Consider the following 22,663-nt stretch of genomic DNA (forward strand, 5'->3'; position numbering starts at 1 on the left):
CTAAAATTGTACCCAGGGTGGAAAATGCAGCGACAATGTACCCAGAGTGAAAAATACAGCTAATTTACTTTTTGACACCCAAGTCAGACAGCTCACATTTCCAGTGTTCAGCCTTCCTGTGTTATGGTTTTAGGTCTGGTGGGTAGAGTCATGCATTTCTGAGGAAACTAACAGTATCCTCCTCAAAAGAATGGGAAGCTTGGGAGGTTGGTCTTATCCTGGTGCTTCAATATCACCCCATGAAAAGCCTAGGAACAGTGTCTTCCAGACCTATTTTCACTCCCAAATTATTCTTGTCTTGGGATGTGCTAAGTCACTTACTCATGTTCAATTCTTTGCATCCCCATGAATTGTAGCCTGCCAGGCTCCTCTGTCCATGGGATTTCACAGGCAAGAAAACTGGAATGAGTTGCTACTTCCTTCTCCATGTAAAAGTAAAAGTGAAAGTTGCTCAGTCATGTTCGACTCTTTGCGACCCCATGGACTGTATAATCCAAGGAATTCTCCACGCCAGAATACTGGAGTGGGTAGCCTTTCCCTTCTCCAGTGGATCTTCTCAACCCAGGGATCTAACCCAGGTCTCCTGCATTGCAGGCGGATTCTTTACCAGCTGAGCCACATGCTGTTGTATTAATTTTCCTTTTGTGTCTAAGAAACTATTTAACTAGAAAATAAAATTAGCCATAATGAGCTACTTTAAATGCTCTTTAGTAATTTCTATAAAACTGGATGTTTACCCAATAATGGCTGAATCCATTTCCAAATCTCTTACACTATTTAGATCGATGGACAAATTTGTAAAGCCTCATAAAGCCTTCTTTAATCTCCTCAATCAGGTGTCATATTTGCTCTTTGTTTGGTGGTGGTGGCTTAGTCACTCAGTAGTGCCTGGCTCTTTGTGAGCCCATAACTGTAGCCCACCAGGCTCCTCTGTCCATGGGAATCCTCAGGCAAGAATACTAGAGTGTATCTCCATTTCCTTCTCCAGGGCATCTTCCTGACACAGGGATCAAACTCATGTCTCCTGCATTGCAGGCAGATTCTTCACTGGTTAACCACCAGGGAAGCCATACATGCATCCATTATGGTCCTAATTTTTATTGCCCTTTGGATTAGTCTCCATGTAATCATTTTTTTTCTCCTTTCTTTTCTGTGGTTTATTTCTAGTTTCATGTAGGTGTGGTCAGAAAAGATGCTTGAAATAATTTCTAGACTCTTAAATTTATTGAGGCTTGCTCTGTGCCCTAGCATGTGGCCAATCCTAGAGTACTCTTCGGATTATAGTTTTGCATGTTCTTATTGTCACTCTGCCATGGATGCTTCAGGCACTCTGAGAAGGGCCTTGTCTTTCCTATCCCTCCACTTATCTCCCAGGGATCCTAGGTCAGAGTACTGCAGTTTGGGGACTTGTAAGCACTCACTGGAATCGACTGAAGAAGTTTCTGTTGTCCTAGGCACTTTAATAATGACCTAGAATTTATTTGAATACAACAGAAAAAAATGTGTAGAGAATGACTATAGAGTTGCAAACTGTTCAGATCAAATTATTCAGCAATTCTGATGCATATAAAAAGAATTCCACTTTAAAAATTTTCAATTAACTTTTTAATGAACCACTAATTCCACCAAAGAAATATGGTGTTTTAAAACGCTTTAACATCTAATTATTAACCTCCTATTTAAAAAAATTGAATGCTCTGATTTTGTAGACAGAATGTTCACAGAAGTGATTAAAAAAAAATACCTCCCTCAAAGCAGAATAAACAGAATGATAGCTCTTTTAATTATAGGGCAAGACTCTTTCAGAGCATATAAATCTTTCTGTTTAGTGGCAGAGAAATACCCTGGATTACATAAAGAGTAAATAATTAGTTGGATCAATTTAAGATTTGCCTCGTTTTAAAATTTCTATGTATAATACATTTTGATCTGATTTCCATTTTATTTCACTATTTTCATCTTTTTTTAAAATTTAATTTTATTTTATTTTTAAACTTTACACTATTGTATTGGTTTTGCCAAATATCGAAATGAATCCGCCACAGGTATACATGTGTTCCCCATCCTGAACCCTCCTCCCTCCCCCTCCCCATACCATCCCTCTGGGTCATCCCAGTGCACCAGCCCCAAGCATCCAGTATCGTGCATTGAACCTGGACTGGCGACTCATTCCATATATGATATTATATGTATTTCAATGCCATTCTCCCAAATCATCCCACCCTCTCCCTCTCCCACAGAGTCCAAAAGACTGTTCTATACATCAGTGTCTCTTTTGCTGTCTCGTATACAGGGTTATTGTTACCATCTTTCTAAATTTCATATATATGCGTTAGTATACTGTATTGGTGTTTTTCTTTCTGGCTTACTTCACTCTGTGTAATAGGCTCCAGTTTCATCCACCTCATTAGAACTGATTCAAATGTATTCTTTTTAATGGCTGAGTAATACTCCATTGTGTATATGTACCACAGCTTTCTTATCCACTCATCTTTAGAAGAAGATAATATTTCACAAAGATCTTCCTAAAGAAACAGACTAAGATAATCGGTTCCCATTGAAATAATAGCACATTAAAGCTTCTTGTCCTACATCAGTCAGTTTTGGTGGTTTCCTCTATACTTTACCAAGATCGCTTGATTGGCTATTATGTAAATGGTTATAGACTACTTTTAAAAAAGAGTTCCAAGCATAAACTATTTTAATCTTGGGCCTCCCATATATAAACATTATTGTTACAATGTTCTGGAAGTGAATTACAGTTGATACCCAGAAAAGGCAATAAAGAAAGTAGTCTCTCCATGATATTGTTTAAAATCCAGGCATCATCTCAATAACCAGACAGACATTACAGGATTCTTGTATTCCTCACTCTCTTTTTAACAAAATCACCTCCATTTACTATAATTTTGGCTCATCCCTTTCCCATTGTCATACTATCTGCCATAAAAATTATCTCTCTGTAAAAGTGCTTTATTAACTTGATTGCTATCACCTATTCAACAAATTTTACACAAAAGAACTGGGTTAGGATTATATAACTTTTCACACATAAGAAAGAAATTTTGAGAAGGGCTCTTCTCAGTGATACACATAATAGAGGTATAAAATACAGTTTGGGGAAAGGATAGCCATTCTTAACTGAGGAAGATTTAAAGCCATTTATTTCCTTAAATAGCAACCCCTGTCTGTATCAGGCCAAGTCAAAAAGATGATCTGTTTTCAAAGCTGGAATCTTTCAAAAGCTCCAAAAGCTAGTTGATCAAAAAGGCATTTTCATCTATGGCTACTCAGGTAGAGAAAAGAAGCAATGAGGAAGCTTACACCACTGTCTAGTCTGAATGAATTGTAGCTCAAAGCCAGTATGTGTATTGGCAATTTATCTGCAAAACTGGGCAGGCAATCTTGTGAGACTGGGCTTGAAAAGTGAATTTCAGGGCTTGTTTCTGTACAGAAATTCCATTTGAATATATGCTTCTATTTTCCTTTGTTCAATAAAGTACAAAATCAGGTTCAGGATTTTAAAGGTCAAGCTTTTGCCCAATCTTAACATATGTGTTGGGCTTCCCTCACAGCTCAGTTGGTAAAGAATTTGCCTGCAATGCAGGAGACCCAGGTTCGATACCTGGGTTGGGAAGATCTGCTGGAGAAGGGATAGGCTACCTACTAAAGTATTCTTGGGCTTCCCTGGTGGCTCAGCTGGTAAAGAATCTGCCTACAATGTGGGATACCTGGGAAGATCCTGCATTTTGATCAGTTAGAGAAACTGGACAACTTCACCTGATTGATGCCTAATATAACTGAAGGACAACTGATGGTGATTTATTTTTTAATTATATGGACTTAACAGAAATATTGAGCAGTTATTGGCTGGTTCATTGAGAATAGAAAGAACCAGATTATTGTTTATTTTTTTTAAAGAATCAGATTATAAAACATAACATGTTCTTCCCCTCACTCCTCAAAGACTTGGAGTCCAACAAATATATGTAAATTGCAGCATAAAAAGTTTAAAGCAGATTTAGGATATATTTCATCAGAACTGGCCATGAAATACTGAACTGGCATCCCACCAGGCTCTGTCCACAGGATTCTCCAGGCAAGAATACTGGAATGGGTTGCCATGCCCTTCTCCAGGGGATCTACCCGACCCAGGGATCAAACCTGCATCTGTTATGTCTTTTGCACTGGCAGGTGGTTTCTTTACCACTAGTACCACCTGGGAAGCCCTGTGTTTCACAAATACATATGCAGTTAATCACGTGCCAGCAGGTCTTTGTCACACTTCTGTGTGGCAGGCATGGATTAGACTCTATCTATGCTAAAGCTGAAACTCCAATACTTTGGCCACCTGATGTGAAGAACTAATTTATTGGAAAAGACCCTGATGCTGTGAAAGATTGAAGGCAGGAGAAGGGGATGACAGAGGATAAGATGATTGGATGGCATCATCGACTCAATGGAACATGAGTTTGAGCAAGCTCTGGCAGGCGTGCTGCAGTCTATGGGGTCGCAAAGAATCAGACATGACTGAGCAACTGACCTGAACTGATGCTCTTGTGATTAACCAAATTTTACTCTAGCAATTAGTACCATAAGTACTATCATATGCCTGGGGGAAAAAAGTAGAAAAGTTTCCTTAAGACAGACCAACATCTAAGCATTTGAAAATCAGCTTGTTTTTGTAAAATTTATAAAAATTTTGGGGAAGTATATTCTTGAGCTTCCTTAGAAACACTTAGGTGTTTCATGTACTTAGCGTATACACACACACAAAGAACATGACTATGTACTCTTTGGGTGACTTCTGTGTGTGCTAAGTCACTTCAGTCGTGTCTGACTCTTTGTGATCCCGTGGACTATAGCCCGCCAGGCTCCTCCATCCATGGGATTCTCCAGGCAAGAATACTTATATGTGGGTCGCATTTCCTACTCCAGGGGTTCTTCCCAACCCAGGGATCGAACCCACATCTCCCATGTCTCCTGCATTGGCAGATGAGTTCTTTACCACCAGGGCCACCAGGAAGTCCAAGTGACTTCTGGTATCTCCATAATTTTCAGCTTTGCTATTATATATACAAAAAAAAGATGTCCAGCAGCAGGTCATGTAGCTGAAACTATGGAAGAATGATTTCCAAGTCAGTGATTCAAAAGTGCAGGCGTTCTGTCTAAATCCTTCTGGGATGGAAAGAATCCCAAAGTATTTAACACACTTTCTCTGCCTTATTAAGCAGAAACTTCATTATTCAACTTAACCTCTATTGGATGACTCATAGCCATCATCCAGAAGGTTTAATTCAACATAGCATTTGCTGAATACCCACTATTTCAGCATAATACTGGGATTTCCAGTATTATGACTACCAGTGGTCCCTGTACTGAAGAAACTGACACAGTACTCCGGGAGCCCAGGTATGCCCATCTAACAATGATGTAGGAGATTACGGTTATGCCAAAGCTGAGCTAAAAATCAGTGCTGGGGATGCTGAAGAGAAATGGCGCCTACTTCTCTGGGGAGGGCAGTAAGCTGTCAGGGTGGAGAATCTGGGTCCTGCTCCCTCGGGCTGCAGCCCCTGTCTTAACCTTGCTAAGCTGTGTCCTGGGCAGGCTGCACAGTCTGCATGTCAGTACCAGTACGAAGAAGAGAATAATAACATCCCGTCTTGCATAAGGTCATCATCGGAATGAACTGATGAAAAGCAGTATTTTAAAAAATGTGGGCCATAGAAGCAATTTAGCAGATCTAGCAACCATTTTAAAAATAAGAGAAAAAAAACCCCATAGAACAGAAAATACCAGAGAATATCACAGTGCATTGTGTATAGTAAGTGAAGTGTTGTTTACAAGGCTTTGGTTTTGTGTGTGTGTGTGTACTGGAGTGTGATCATAAAATGTATTTCTGATTGTGAGTCATGAGGAAACAAGTTTGAAAACTACAGGCAGAGAGCATTTGACACAATGAGTTCTCCAAGTGGCTTAGGGGTAAAGAATCTGCTTGCCCATGCAGGAGACGTAAGAGATGTGGATTTGATCCCTGGGTTGGGACAATCCCTCTGGAGGAGGGAATAGCAACCTACTCCAGTATTTTTGCTTGGAGAATCCCATTGACAGAGGAGCCTGATGGGCTATAGCCCAGGGATTCACAAAAGAGTTGGACATGACTTGGACATGACTGAGCAAATGAACACATATTTAGCACATAGTTCACGACCCAGATAATCACAATGGTGTGATCACTCACCTAGAGCCAGACATCCTGGAGTGTGAAGTCAAGTGGGCCTTAGGAAGCATCACTACGAACAAAGCTAGTGGAGGTGATGGAATTCCAGTTAGCTATTTCAAATACTGAAAGATGACGTTGTGAAAGTGCTGCACTCAATATGCCAGCAAGTTTGGAAAACTCAGCAGTGACCACAGGACTGGAAAAGGTCAGTTTTCATTCCAATCCCAAAGAAAGGCAATGCCAAAGAATGCTCAAACTACCGCAAAATTGCACTCATCTCATATGCTAGTAAAGTAATGCTCATAATTCTCCAAGCCAGGCTTCAGCAATATGTGGACCGTGAACTTCCAGATGTTCAAGCTGGTTTTAGAAAAGGCAGAGGAACCAGAGATCGAATTCCCAACATCTGCTGGATCATCAAAAAAGCAAGAGAGTTCTAGAAAAACATCTACTTCTGCTTTATTGACTATGCCAAAGCCTTTGACTGTGTGGATCACAATAAACTGTGGAAAATTCTGAAAGAGATGGGAATACCGGACCACCTGACTTGCCTCCTGAGAAACCTGTATGCAGGTCAGGAAGCAACAGTTAGAACTGGACATGGAACAACAGACTGGTTCCAAACTGGGAAAGGAGTATGTCAAGGCTGTATATTGTCACCCTGCTTATTTAACTTATATGCAGAGTACATCATGAGAAACGCTGGGCTGGAGGAAGCACAAGCTGGAATCAAGATTGCTGGGAGAAATATCAATAACCTCAGATATGCACATGACACCAGCCTTACGGCAGAAAGTGAAGAAGAACTAAAGAGCCTCTTGATGCAAGTGAAAGAGGAGAGTGAAAAAGTTGGCTTAAAGCTTAACATTCAGAAAACTAAGATCATGGCATCCAGTACCATCACTTCGTGGCAAATAGATGAGGAAACAGTGGAAACAGTGGCTGACTTTATTTTTCTGGGCTCCAAAATCACTGCAGATGGTGACTGCAGCCAAGAAATTAAAAGATGCTTACTCCTTGGAAGAAAAGTTACGACCAACCCACTCCAGTATTCTTGCCTGGAGAATCCCAGGGACAGAGGAGCCTGGTGGGCTGCCGTCTATGGGGTCGCACAGAGTCGGACACGACTGAAGCGACTTAGCAGCAGCAGCAGCAGACAGCGTATTAAAAAGCAGAGACATTACTTTGCCAATAAAGGTCCATCTAGTCAAGGCTATGGTTTTTCCAGTGGTCATGTATGGATGTGAGTGTTGGACTATAAAAAAAGCTGAGCACCGAAGAATTGATGCTTTTGAATTGTGGTGTTGGAGAAGACTCTTGAGAGTCCCTTGGCTGCAAGGAGATCCAACCAGTCCATCCTAAAGGAGATCAGTCCTGACTATTCATTGGAAGGACTGATGTTGAAGCTGAAACTCCACACACCTGCTACCTTGGTTTGAATGTTGTCTGGACTTGCTGGAAGTTACTTTCTTGCTTCCCAGAAGATTTGCTTAATTCTGAGGTGTGGAGTACACGGAGGAGAGTCAGCTGCTACAAGTCTCATTGGCTCACCCAGAAACATCTACTGAGCCTTATGACACGCAGGAACTGGCTAGCAATATTATCTGAAACTGGAATAACTGAGGTAGATCACAGCTCATTGATATAATGTTTAGGCTTTCTGATTTTTATTCTTCATTAATGAGAAGTTTCCCCTGGAGGAGGAAATGGCAACCCACTTCAATATTCTTGCCTGAAAAATACCATGGACAGAGGAGCCAGGCAGGCTACAGCCCATGGGGATGCAGAGTCAGATGCGACTTAGCAACAAAAAGTTCGGGCTATCTAATTTCACATTTCTACATCCATCAGCTTAGCACTGCAAAATAGACAATTTCTACATCCTCATGCTTCTGTACTATATAATCCTTCTCATAGTCTGCTTTTAAGTGGGGAGGGTTATTAGAAAGGAAGCCCAGGTTAGCTTCTTTCTACCTGGGACCTTACAAGGCTAGCTCGCTTCTTCAGATTTCCATCACTTCTCATAGAGCATGAATTGATCATCCAACCATTATGTACTAAAATAATAACCACGGTCCCAAAATGATATGGATGAATTCCTGAATCAAACGGACTTTGAGATTTTGCTCTGACTGGGGAGGTGGATATCTCATGGCATCAACTAGCCCCCTACAATGAGATTAATGTTTACCAAGCACCACTTTTAGGCAATCAGTCTTGAGACAAATTTACAGTGTCTTGTCTGGCAACACACAGAGTTTCATATTCTGATGCCTTTTTACTAAGCTGACCTGAGAGAACACCATGAAACAAATGCCTATAATCAGACGAGGCATTTCACATATTAGGGGAAAGAGCCTGTGTCTTTTAACAAAGCCCTTCCACAAGGAAGGGGGATGAATCGAGGACCTTCAGAGAAAATTTACATCTGTTAAGGAGGTTAGCTGAGGGACTCTTATAAAGAAGATTAAATTACAGAGTATGCTGTGTCCTAATTTATCCTCCCATGTTCTACATTTGACTATGAAGTCATTTCAAAGAAAAAAAAAAAATCAGATACATGAGCAGGGAAAATATACAGAACTACGGCTGCCCTCTTGTGTTTCTTTGGCTACATAGGCAGAAACGTAAAAGCCTCAGAAAATTGATAGCATCCAGTTTTCTGACTTAAAATTAAATTGCAGAAACTAAAGACAGGGGAAAAAAATCCCCCCTTCTAGTAATTTATAGTTTCTTATTCATTCCGTGGGAAAGCACAGACTAGTAGAGGGAATTTTTCAATTCTTCACCTCTGAAGAGACTTGCATTAGTTCTCTCTGATCTTTCCTTGTAATGGTATTATTTTAAAAATAGGTCTCAGATGAGAAATCTCTGCAGCTCACACTCAATTTTGCTGTCAACCTAAAACTGCTCTAAAAAATAAAGTCTATTAAAAATAGACCTCGTGGTCTTAAATGATGTTTGAAATAGGCAAGTAGCAGTGAGGCTCTAGAGATGGAAGAAAACTGATTCTGATTACTTTTCATTATTGAGGACAGCTCTGGGGTTCTGGGCTTTCCCCGAAGCTTAATAAGTGGCACTTCCCAGGAGACCATAGGCACCTCGGTGATAATTATACACTTCTAGATCAACAGTGTTTGTTTGTTTGTTGGTTTTTTTAATATGGTCCATTCTTGCCTAGAGAATCTCATGGACAGAGGAGCCTGGTGGTTACAGTCCATGGGGTCATAAAGAGTTGGACACGACTGAAATGACTTAGTGAAAGTCACTCAGTCATGTCCAACTCTTTGTGACCCCCTGGACTATACAGTCCAAGGAATTCTCCAGGCCAGAATACTGGAGTGGGTAGCCTTTCCCTTCTCCAGGAAATCTTCCCAACCCAGGGATCGAACCCAGATCTCCCACATTGCAGGCAGATTCTTTACCACCTGAGCCACAGGTGAAGCCCAAAATGACTTAGCATGCATGCAAAGATAGCACAGGCTTCCTAGGTGGTACAAGTGGTAAAGAATTAGCCAACCAGTGCAAGAGATGCAAGAGGTGTGGGTTCAATCCCTGGGAAGTTTCCCTGGAGGAGGAAATGGTGACCCACCCCAGTATTCTTGCCTGGAGAATCCATGGATAGAGGAGACTGGTGGGCTACAGTCCATGAGGTCGCAAAGAGTCAGATACGACTGAGCACACAGCAGAGCAAAAGACAGCACAAAGACACTGCTAGTGGTTGGAAGACATCAGTGGGGTGAGAAGTTCATTGTATTTCCCACCTTTTATGACTGGCTCGATCTCACTACTGTAATTTTTGGAAGGCTCTTGTTGAGAAGGTTCTGGGAGGTTGAATCCCATTATTCTGTGCAGGGAGACTGGAAATCCCTGGGCAAATCATTTATATTCCATCTTACACACTTTTCCATTCTGAGATCAGGCTAGCAACTTCTCTTTTTATAGGATGAAATTTGTAGGCTGGGAGGATGAAGACTAACACGGCACCCGAGGTCCGCAGATGTGAGCTTGCTCAGCAAAGGCTCAGTCACTCAGAACTAATTCTAAACAAGCCAGGTGGGGGATTTTAGTTTAGATGTGAAGAGCCAATTGGGAAGACAGACGAGAGTGAGCTGCTGGTTGTCCCTATACCCTTCTGGTTTCTCTCTAGTTTGTTGGAGTCAAACAGTAATTGTGAGTCCTATGGCAAATAGACAAATGAATTACTGAATAAAAATAAAGAAACCCCAAATTGAGAGAGTAGCTTTGACACATATATGCTACCTTGTGTAAATAGATAGCCAGTGGGAGGCTACCGTACAACACAGGGAGCCCAGCTCAGTACTCTGTGATAACTTAGAGGGGTGGGATGGAGGGAGGCTCAAGAGGGAGGGAATATATGTATACACATGGCCAATTCATGCTGTTGTACAGCAGAAACTAACATAATACTGTAAAGCAATTATCCTCCAATAAAAAAATAAAAAAGAAGCCCTTCGAATGCTAGTGAAATGTGGCCACACTTTCAGCAATAAGTTAGCATCTCTTTGGTGAATGTGATGCTACATCAGGGCTGATGATCAGCGGGTCAGAACCTGCACAGGGACCTCAGTGCTTGGCCTCTGAGCAGAGGAACAGGGCCACCCACCGTGTCATCTACGAGGCTCTGTACCTCCAGACTTTGATGGCAGGATCTGACACAGGATTCAGCAGGTGAGAATTAATAGCATGTTTGAAACCAAATAAGGAAGTCACACAAGTTCTGAAACCCAACTGTGAGCGTATTACTTCTAAGTCTCCACTTCAACTCCAGAGGTGCTGCTGTTGATGTATAAACAGCGGAACGTACAACTGATACCTTTCAGTGAGAGATGAGCCCCTGTGGGCCTCAGCCCCGTTCTCCCCCTGGCTCCCCACTGTTAATCATCCTCACTTTTTAGGGGGCCACCAGGCTTCTGGACCCATTTAGACTCTAGACTTGAGAAAACATACCATTTTAATTAAAAATTCATTACTAAATTAGTTCAGGAATGCTATTCAGTCTTTAAAAGGAAGGAAATTCTGACACATGTTACAGCGTGGATTCACCTCAAACACACTCAGTGAGATAAGCCAGGCAGAGAAAGAAACACTATCTGATTCTGCTGATATGTATGAGATTCCTAGACTTTCCTGGGTTGGGAAGATCGTCTTGAGAAGGAATGGCAACCCACTCCAGTATTCTTGCCTAGGAAACCCCATGGGCAGAGGAGCCTGCTGGGCTACAGTCCATGGGGTTGCAAAGAGTAGGACATGACTGAGCGACTAATACACACACAGACGTGGGGTGGTTGCCAGGGCCCAGGGGAGGAGGAGTGGGGAGCTGGGGCTTAACCGGGACAGAGTTTCAGTTTGGGAAGATGAAAAGAGCTCTGGAGATGGATGGTGGTGATGGTTGCCCAGCAATGTGAATGGACTTAACGCCACTGAACCAAACACTTAGAAAAGGTACATTTTATATTATAATATTTTACCACAATAAAGCCAAACTTAATTTGCATATTCATTCCACAAGCACTTATTGAATGGCTACGCAGGTCAAGTTTTATGCCAGGAGCTGGGAGATAGAAGGATGGATTGGATATAGTGCCTACCTCAGGAAAGGCCATGAACATTTCTACGAAGACATCATCAATTTGATAAACCATGTTTTTGTTTTCTTTATCATGTCCTTCTTGGATATTCAATTTTTTTTGTTTGTTTAAGAAACAGTTTAACTCTGTAAGTATTATTCAGTGATGATATTAATGAAAATAAATACTGCACTTTGACATATTAAGTACTCTAACTTTTAATTCCTCCACAATGAATGAAGCTAACTATTGTCCTTGGGGGCTTCCCAAGTGACCCTTGTGGTAAAGAACCTGCCTGTCAATGTAGGAGACTCAAGTGATAGAGGTTGGATCGCTGGGTTGGGAAGGAGAAGGGCATGACAGCTCACTCCAGCATGCTTGCCTGGAGAATTCCATGGACAGAGGAGTCTGGCGGGCTGCAGTCCATGGAGTCACAGAGAGTTGGATGTGACTTAGCAACTGAGCACACGCGCATGCACACACACACACACAAACACACACTGTACTTGGGAGGGTGACAGATTGTTGATAAAGTCCCTCATTTCTAGGACAACAGGGTTTTGTCTGCTGTTAAGTCTCAGTGGGGAATGGGCAGGGAAGGAAGGCAAGGTGGGAGGTGGGAAGCAGGCGGGGGAGGCATTTGAAGACAAGTTCAACAGCAAAATCAATAGGCGTTGTCCACTGACTATCAATTAAGCCTTCTGGGTTTTGATTTTGATAAAGCCAGCAGGCAGTTTCGTGGGAACTCACCCAATAAACAATAATTCCAAACAATTGTGTCCCTTAGAAGGATTCAGAAGTCTATTTTCAAATGAGGTGCTAATGAGAACCTTGCTTTGTATGTGGAGACAGCAGAGAGAAAAATAAAACCACTGGGAAGACCCAAGTAGGTGGAAACAAAAGGAGAATGACCCAGATGGGAGGCCGAGGCTTGTTTCTGGAAGATGCTTGAAAGGAACGGGGTGATTTACAAACTTACTGTGGGGTAGGGGTGCGAGCAGAAGACCGTGTACTTTCGGATGATGCCATTCAGCTTGAGGGGTGGCAGCCAAGACACGAAGACCATGGAGGCTGAGGCCGCTGCCGCCTTGACCCCGGCAGGGGGGCCTGGAACTGGAAAAGTAGGATATTTAGTCACAAAATGAGGGTACTTCCCCCTCCCCCAGTGCTGCACCCAACTCTGTCCCCCTACCCCACAGGACCCCACAGGCCTGGCCACGCTCTCTGCTCTGCTCATCAGGAGTCAGTGTTGGGGTCTGAATTGTGTCCCCCCAAACCTGTGCAAACTACAAACTGGTACTTGCCAATCCGCCTCTACAAGGATTAAATCACGGCCACTGCAACTTCTGACTTTTAACACCTCTGGAAAGGAGTTCAGTGTGGAAATCAGGAATGCGGCCCTGTGTGCTCTGGGAAGAACTGGCAGAACAAGTCTTCAGATAGAGCAGAAGATTTTACGAGCCCACTTCTAGCCTCTCCTCATATCTACCAAAGCACTAAAATCTTTCATGGTGACATCTGCTCCTTATGACCAGCAGTGAGTCTCTGCCAAAACATGTTTGATTGTAAGTAACCCCTTCACAAAAATCATATATACACTGACCATCCCCCTACTTCTTTGGGGTAGTTTCTCAGAGCTATCTGAAAACCTGTCTCCCAAGATACAGTCCTCATTATGCCACAAATAAAACTTAATTCACAATTCTCATGTTGTGCTTTTTTTTTTTTTCCCAGTTGACACCCACATGTGGAAGCTCTAACTCTACTACCCCAGGAAGTGACCTTATCTGGAGATGGTATCTTTACAGAGACAATCAAGTTAAAGGGGTCATTTGGGGGAGCCCTGACCCAGTGTGGCTGGTGTCTTTGTGAAAAAGGAGGTGTAGACACAGAGAGGCCGTGGCAGGGGGAAATGATGTAAAGACAGGGAGAAGATGCCCTGCAAGCCGGGGAGCTGTGCTCCCTCACAGCCCTCTGGAGGAACAGACCCTGCCTACACCCTGACCTTGACCTTCTGGCCTCCAGAACCGTGAGAGGACACATTCCTGCTGTTGGTCCCCCACTCTGAGGGACATTGTTACAGCCACCCTGGGTGCTGACACAATCTTGGGCCAAATCTTGGACCAATGATCTGAGAACTGCCTAAGCCCTGTTCTTGGCCATGTCCTCTAAAAGCTCACTTCAACAAGAATCCTGCTCAATCAGTTAGCTCAGTCACTCAGTCATGTCCAACTCTGTGACCCCATGGACTGTAGCCTGCCAGGCTCCTGTGTCCATGGGCTTTCCCAGGCAAGAATACTGGAATGGGTTGCCGTTTCCTCTTCCAGGGGATTTTCCTGACTTGGGGATTGAATCCATGTTTCCTGCATCTCCTACACTGCAGACAGATTCTTTACTGCTGCTCCACCTGGGAAGCTGCCATACTACACTTGAAATTCCCACAATGTCTGATCAAAGTCTCCATTCTCTGTCACCCCTAGGTAATATCTGATCATCCTCATTTGCCTTCTGCAAAATTCCAGTGAGGTCAACTTAGCCTGAATGCCCTTCCTCCCTGGTGTTTCCTTTTAGTCAGTTAAACATTTTATTTATTCATTTATTTTGGCTGTGCTGGATGTTTGTCGCTGTGTGTGGGCTTTCTCTACTTGTGGTGCACAGGTTTCTCGTTGCTGTAGCTTCTCTTGTTGCAGAGCAAGTGCCTGGACCTGCTCTCTGCAGCGAGGTGCTCTGAGAGCTCATACATCTAACAAATATCCGATCACCCCGGCATTTCCACTCTTGACTCACAAACCTTAGAACTATCCTTTTCCAAACAGGGCTCACCACCTTCTCTCTGACACCTCCCTCCTCCCCTAGTGCAGGGACTGGCACAGCCATCTTCTTGGTTGCAAAAGCCAAAACTAGAATTTCTCTTCCCTCCTCACTGTCTGTCAGTGGACATGTAAAGTTGCCCTTTAAACCTCCATGTGGACAAATCCAGTCAGATACTGGGCTTTCTTCCCAGCTCTATGTCATTCCTTAGAACTGGACCCTATTTTAGGTCCCCAGCTGTGGGGTGCATCTCTCACATCAGGTCACTGATACATGATGACCGACAGCCTTAGGCTCCTCTTGCCTGGGGTCATTTCCCACCCTCCACCTCGTCTTTGACAACTCTTACTCATCACTCATCTTCTGCTAACTCCCACTTTCTCAAGAAAACCCTCTCTGTCACCAGCTTTGATGAGGTTAGGACTCCCGGGTTCTCTGAAGACTCTTCTTCATGATACTTGGGGTCGTAACCCACTCAGGAGTGACTGGTAAATATCTGACTCCCCCACCAGCCTGCAAGTCTCACCAGGTCATCCTGTTGTCTCCTGTGTCTCCAGGGCCCTGGCCAGTGTCTGGAACATATGAGGTCCTCCAAGCAGACTTTCTAAATGAGCTCAGTGTGGCAGGCAGGGTTCTAAGACAGCGCCCAAGATTCTCACCCCCTGATGTACACACCTGCGTAATTACTTCCCCCTCCATGTAGGTGGTACCTGTCACTGTGATGGATGGATAATTCTCAAAATCAGGTTACATATTGTGCAAAGGTGAAGGGATTTTGCAGATATATTAAGGACACAATCAGTTGGCTTTAAGTTAATTGAAAGGGGAGTACCTTGGGTGGGCCAGACCTAATCAGATGAGCAGCTTAAAAGAGGGTCTAGAGGTCAGACAGGGGTTAGAACTGTAGAGACAAGGTCCTGTGGGTGACGAGGGGCAAGCTGCCCCACTGTGACCACATGACCATGAGACCCTGCTTGGCCACATGACAGGGATGGGGGCATGGCCTCTTGGAGCCAAGAAGATGGTCTCAGCCCTGAGGTCACACGGAAATGGATCCTGCTCAACACCAGTGAGCTTGGGTTTCCTATGTGGCCAGCAGGTAAAGAACCTGCCTGCCAATGCAGGAGACATAAGAGACGTGGGTTTGATCCCTAGGCTGTGAAGATCCCCTGGAGGAGAACATAGAAATCTACTCCAGGATTCTTGTGTGGGGCTTCCCTCTTAGCTCAGTTGGTAAAGAATTTGCCTGCAATGCAGGAGACCCTGGTTTGATTCCTGGGTCAAGAAGATCCCCTGGAAAAGGGATAGGCTACCCACTTCAGTGTTCTTGGGTTTCCCTTGTGGCTCAGCTGGTAAAGAATCCATCTGCAATGTGGGAGACCTGGGATCGATCTCTGGGTTGGAAAGATCCCCTGGAGAAGGGAACGGCCACCCACTCCTGTATTCTGACCTGGAGAATTCCATTGTAGTCTATGGGGTCGAAAAGAGTTGGACACAACTGAGTGACTTTCACTCTCTCTGTCTTGCCTGGAGAATCCTGTGAATAGAGGAGCTTGGCAGGCTATGGTCCATAGTGTCACAAAGAGTTGGACACAACTAAGCATGCACACCAATGAACTTGGGTGAGGACCTAACCTCAGATGAGACTCCAGGCCCAGTAGCCATGGTGATTTCAGCCTGTGAGGTCCTGAGTCGGGGGTACTCAGACAACGGTACCTGGACTCCTGACCCCAGGAAATGGTCAGATAATGAATTTGTATTTTAAGGTTTTGAGGATTTGCTGTACAACATAGAAAATGCATCCATATAGTCCAGCCATCTAATAGTGTATCTTAATGTGAAACATCAATGTTATTGCTCTGTAAAAACCCTGCCTTGATTTGAAGTAAGACAGAAGTTTAAGGATCTTACAGACACTTTGGTCAACTTCATTTTTATCATCATCATTTTTCTGGCCTCAATGATCAGCCATAGGCAGGGGTGTGCGTGTGTGTGTGTGTGTGTGGTTTATGGCTTGTTTGGTGTGTGCAGTATTTGTGTATGTGATGTGTGCTTTGTGATTTGTGTGATGTGTGAGATGTGTGTGTATAGTATGTCTGCATGGGTACTGTGCAAATTGTGTGTTTGTGTGTATGTGGTGTACATGATATATGGTGTGTGTGCAGTATGTGTAATGTGTGTTTATAGTGTGCGTGCATATGCGTAATGTATGTGTACGTGGTGTGTGTGGTGCATGTGGTATGTGTCATGTGAGTGTATGTATATAGTGTGTGTGTGTGTGTCTGGTATGTGTGGTGGTGTTTGTGGTGTGTATGCAGTTTATGTGTGCATGCGTGTGGTGTGTATATATTGTGTACATGTGCATGCTTGTCACATGTGTACGTGATGTGTGTAGAGTGTGTGTGCTATGCATAGTGTAAGTACGTGTTTGTGGTGTGTGTGGTTTGTGCATATTGCGTATTTGTGTGGTGTATGTGTATGTGGTATGTGTGGTGTGTTATGTATAGTGTAAGTCTATGTGCATAGTGTGTGTGGTATCTGTGTACTGCGTGTGTGTGCATGTGTGCCATGTGTGTATGTGATGTGTGTGATGTGTGTGTGCACCTGTGTGTGCATGTGACCCACCAGCACACCTGGACCCACTGGAGCCACGGCTCCACGTGGCTTCTCTGAGCCATGAGCAGGGGACGTGGGGGTGCAGGGACATACCCACGATGGGGTGTATCCTCACACCCAAGCAGTCTCCATCACACTCCAGGATGTCTGGCCTTTGCTCTCACAAGAGCTGTGGTTTCCAAACAGCCTTTAAAGTGGGAAAATCCTTTAAAGTATCGTGTGGCAGACCCATGTACAACATGATGGAAGTGGAGGGGGCTCTTCCTGAAGCAGAGCAGGGAGTCCCCCGAGGGCTTCCTGATCACCACTGGACACCTCTGGGGGCCCCAGGAGCCCACGTGAGGATCCCCATAGTGCAGGCAGCTTTGACGCCCACAGGGTGGAAGGCCTCCTGGGATGCCCTGGTCTACTGTGTGGCTGTGTGTGTGACTATGGCACAGAGCAAATCCCAACCCTGCCAGCTGCAGCAGGACTCTGGAGCAGGGCTGATACAAAGCCTTCCGTGTTTCCTGAAGGGCGGCACTGCTGGTGGCTAGACAAATACACACACACACACACACACACACACACACAGAGTCCATCACTTCTAAGGTAAACCAAGGTGCGGTTACTCTATCATCTGAGAACACACCATCCGTGCCGTCCAGGGGATGCATGGCTCAAGATAGGAATGGCCAGAGGACTCAGAAATATCCTGATCCTCTTGCTTTTTCTCTTTCTCTTAGCTCCACTTTCAGATGTCCTAGCAAGGAGATTGTTAACCATGGCAGGAGGCACCAAAGATCACATGTCACAGTTCCTGTTGACCTTCCCACACGTCAGTTCCCAGAGCTCTGTGCACTGCGATGCGTTCAGTAAATATTTGCACTTAAACCATCTCTATTTATACATGTGCAGTGTTTACTTTGCAGCAAAGGATCAAGGCTGAAATGACCTTATGCATGCAGGATGAAAATAATTGGAAAATTATCAGATCATGTTTGTGTGTGTTCTGTTTCTCCGTGGCTTTGCTCAGATTACAATCTCAAGCGAATAAAATGGTATTAGGATTTCACGAACATTTTAGAATTTAGAATTAGTTGTCTTGCGTTCAGAACCAGAAAGCTACATCCATAAGTAATCTTTTGTGGTCTTGAAGCAATAATAAAAATGCAAGTTCTCATTGACTGAACAGTTCTCATTGAACATTGGGAAGAGAATCTGAAATGTAAGCAATTCTTCCAGACCTCAAGAATGTATCCATGGACCATGACTATGGTCCTGATGGATCTGAGACTTGTCTATGGACCCAATAATTTGTCCAACATTCTACATCACAGATGTATATGAAGGATCTCCATATTCTTGGAGAATACGACCAAAAATCTATGCTGGTGCTAAGTTGCTTCAGTCGTGTCCAACTCTGTATGACCCCATAGATGGCAGCACACCAGGCTTCCCTGTCTCTGGGATTCTCCAGGCAAGAACACTGGAGTGGGTTGCCATTTCCTTCTCCAATGCATGAAAGTGAAAAGTGAAAAGTGAAAGTGAAGTCGCTCAGTTGTGTCTGACTCTTAGCGACCCCATGGACTGCAGCCTACCAGGCTCCTCCGCCCATGGGATCTTCCAGGCAAGAGTACAGGAGTGGGTTGCCATTGCCTTCTCCAAGAATCTTTATAGACACTGATAAACTACTTCAGTTCAGTGCAATTGCTCAGTCATGTCTGACTCTTTGTGACCCCATGGACTGCAGTATACCAGGCTTCCATCTCCATCACCAACTCCCAGAGCTTGTTCAAACTCATGTCCATTGAGTTGGTGATGCCATCCAACCATCTCATTCTCTGTCATTCCCTTCTCCTCCTGCTCTCAATCTTTCCCAGCATCAGGGTCTTTCTCAAGGAGTCAGTTCTTTGCATCTGGTGGCCAAAGTATTGGAGCTTCAGCTTCAGCACTGGTCCTTCAAATGACTATTCAGGGTTGATTTCCTTTAGGATTGTCTGGTTTGATTTCCTTGCTGTCCAAGGGACTCTCAAGAGTCTTCTCCAGCACCACAGTTCAAAAGCATCAATTCTTCAGCACTTAGCCTTTTTTTTGGTCCAATTCACATCCATGGCTGGCACAATTCTTCACCATTTCTAGATTGGTGAGTTTTTTTATGTGACTCTGGGAGACAGGCTTATTGTTATACCAGTTTTTCTCTCCTTTCCCCCAATCTCTACTCTGCTTCTTTTTGAACATGCTAATGATTTATCTCAAGTAAATATTGACCCTCAGTTTTGTACTACTCTTTATCCACTCACTATCACAAGTGGAATTTCTGACCTCCTTCCTGGGCTAACTGATATACCTGAGGCAAGACCTTCTGCAATGAATTGCATCTCCCCTTATTATTAGCACTGGATATGAAAGAAGGGAATAATTGATTAAAAAATTAGACTTTGGGTCTCAGGGCCAAGCTTTGAGATAGAACCCTATGATGATTTCTAAATTTGGAGGAGTAATTAAAAATTGATCCCAATGAGGATCAATTTGAATACATTTAAATTTAAAACACAATAAATAAATAAATTTAAAATTAAATTTAAAATAAAGTTTACATTTAAAATAATTTTTAAATTTTGTATTTATTTATTCATTTGGCTGTGCTGGATTTCAGCTGCAGCACTCTGAAATCCACTCAGTGAGGATCAAGGGGAAGTGGAGAGGCTTCCCCTTTCACTGGATTTCTGCACTTTCTTCTGAAAAATTCAGGTGTTAAAATTCATGTTGCCAATCAATTTGTTCTTTAAATACTAATTCCAGTGACATCTGTGTTATTGCTTAGCAATGCAAAAGACAGTTCCACCCTCGCTCTGAAGGAGTGGAGATTAAATAATCAAATGTCTAGTGTCAGGAACCGTCCCACTATGTGTCAGGTTAGGTGATGTTTGCACACATCAGTTCACTTTTTAGATTCTAATTCTCTGCAGTCTGATTGTCATGGAAATTTGGTACATGAAGATGGTTCAGTTCAGAGAAAGTGTGATAAGGTGCCAAAGTCCCCTGGGCAGCAGGTGGCATAGCAAACATCTTGATGAGACTCTTTGGTTACTGCATATAAAAAATTAGGGGCTTCCCCAGTAGTCCGGTGGCTGAGACCCCACACTTTCAATGCAGAGGACCTGGGTTTGATCCCTGGGTTTGATCTAGTTCCCCACTGGGTCAGGGAACTAGAGCCCACATGCTTCAGCTAAAAGGTAGTGTGTGCTGCAACTGAAACCCAGCACAGCCAAATGAATAAATAAATAAAAATTTTAAAAATTATTTTAAATTTAAAGTTTATTTTAAATTTAATTTTAAATTTATTTATTGTGTTTTAAATTTTAAATTTAAATGTATTTAAAATTAAATTATTTAAATAATAATTTAAAGAATTAAATTATTCACTCAGGGCATAGCTTTGCAGACATCTCTTTGAACCTGGGGCTTCCTAATGGCATGGTATTTTGACCTTCAGTTCAGTTCAGTCGCTCAGTCGTGTCCAACTCTTTGTGACCCCATGAATCACAGCACGCCAGGCCTTCCAGTCCATCACCAACTCCCGGAGTTTACCCAAACTCATGTCCATCGAGTCGGTGATGCCTTAGATTTCCCTAAAGAATCCAATAACTGGGCAAAATGACTGGCACCTGCCTATAACTGGGAATAATTACTTGTGTGTACTAGAAAGACTGGGGGTGATGAGGTTTAATTTGTGTGCAGGAACTAGAATGCAAGAAGGGCTAGTGAAGATGATGGTGGAAGGGTGGATGGATAGGCTGCTTCAGGGGGAGGGCTGGGTTCCCTGAGGGGAGAGCAGAGAGAGGTGCTGTAAACATCAGGGCAGTGTCCTTAGGAGACAGACAAGCTGAAGGGGAGAGAGTCTCCAGGCCTCCAAGTGCATGTCCCTAGCCTCGTTCCCACAGAACAGTCATGCGGCGAAGCAGCAGCTTGCTTATATCCTAGGTAGCAAAGGACTTCGGGCTTCCCAGGTGTCGCTAGTGGTAAAGAACCCACCTGCCAATGCAGGAGACACAAGAGACGCGGGTTCAATCCTTGGGTTGGGAAGATCCCCTGGGGGAGGACATGGCAACCCACTCCAGTGTTCTTGCCTGGAGAATCCCATGGGCAGAGGACCCTGGTGGGCTATAGTCCATAGGGCCACAGAAAGCTGGACATGATTGAGTGACTGAACACACACACACACACACACTCACACACAGTAAAGGACATCTTTAAAGGACTCCGCCCATACACAGGCAGTCATGGGCAGTGAACAATAGGTCTCCCACCCCTGCCCTGACCAGCTTCCTAGGGAACTTAGGCCTGAAAGATGTTAAAAAAAAAAAAAAATCGTGGAGCCAAAACAGCACAAAATTTAGGTGTAGTGGTTGCATCTCAACCCTGGCTCTGGTGTAATTCTGAACTCCAGTCTGGAAAGTCCCACACAGGTATCAATTTGACACCAGTTGCCCCTTCCTTTACTAAGGTGGAAACTGCTTTTTCACTATTGCTATAATATGTCTGCTCATGCTTCATCACTCAGTAATGTCTGGGTCTTTGTGACCTCCATGGACTGTAGCCCACCAGGCTCCTCTGTCCATGGGATTTCCTACGGAAGCATACTGGAGTGGGTTGCTATTTCCTTCTTCAGCTATAGCATGTATCACAAGTCAAATTATTCTTCAGCACATCTTGGATAAGGCACCCCAGGCTTTCCCTTAATATAAAAAAATGATTTGCCATACAGTTTTTGTAGGATGGGGAAACAGTCATATAACAAGTCCAAACTGCATGGAATGGTAAGATTAGTGATCTGAGAAATGTGCTATAATTAAAATTTTACTAAATTATCATAAACCCTTGTAGAAGTGAAAGTCACTTAGTGGTGTCTGACTCTTTGTGACCCCATGGACTATACAGTCCATGGAATTCTCCAGCCAGAATACTGGAGTGGGTAGCCTTTCCCTTCTCCAGTGGATCTTCCCAACCCAGGAATCAACCCGGGGTCTCCTGCATTGCAGGTGGATTCTTTACCAACTGAGCCATGAAGGAAGCCCCAAAAACCCTTGTAAGAAATTTTTTAAAATTAACATGAAATTCTCAATTGAGGGCTTATTTTAATGTTACTCCAAAGCTGGCAAAGCATAGGACAATGTAGATTATTACATAATTTTTAAGTGGAGAGATGGAATTGGTCAGAGCTTACACTAATAGCTGAAGAGGCACTGCAATTATTCTAATGGGCATCCCAGGTGGCTCTAGTGGTAAAGAATCTGCCTGCCAGTGCAGGAGATGTAAGAGACGTGGGTTTGATCCCTGGGTAGAGAAGATCTCCTGGAGCAGGGCATGGCAACCCTCTCCAGTATTCTTGCCTGGAGAATCTCACAGACAGCAGCGCCTGGTGGGCTACAGCCCATGG

At 43.7% G+C, this 22,663-nt stretch overlaps 1 protein-coding gene across 1 annotated transcript in view; it reads right to left on the minus strand.

Annotated features, from left to right (window-relative positions):
• The window catches only part of DSCAM (DS cell adhesion molecule), a 696,196-nt gene that overhangs the window by 83,440 nt on the left and 590,093 nt on the right, over positions 1-22,663 (minus strand). The window contains exon 20 of the mRNA XM_061425997.1: positions 12,794-12,927. Within this exon, the coding sequence (XP_061281981.1) occupies positions 12,794-12,927 (134 nt within the window). The remainder of the gene's footprint in view (positions 1-12,793; positions 12,928-22,663) is intronic.

The sequence above is a fragment of the Bos javanicus genome, chromosome 1 (genome assembly GCF_032452875.1).
Source record: "Bos javanicus breed banteng chromosome 1, ARS-OSU_banteng_1.0, whole genome shotgun sequence".
In the NCBI taxonomy this organism is placed as follows: Eukaryota; Metazoa; Chordata; class Mammalia; order Artiodactyla; family Bovidae; genus Bos; species Bos javanicus.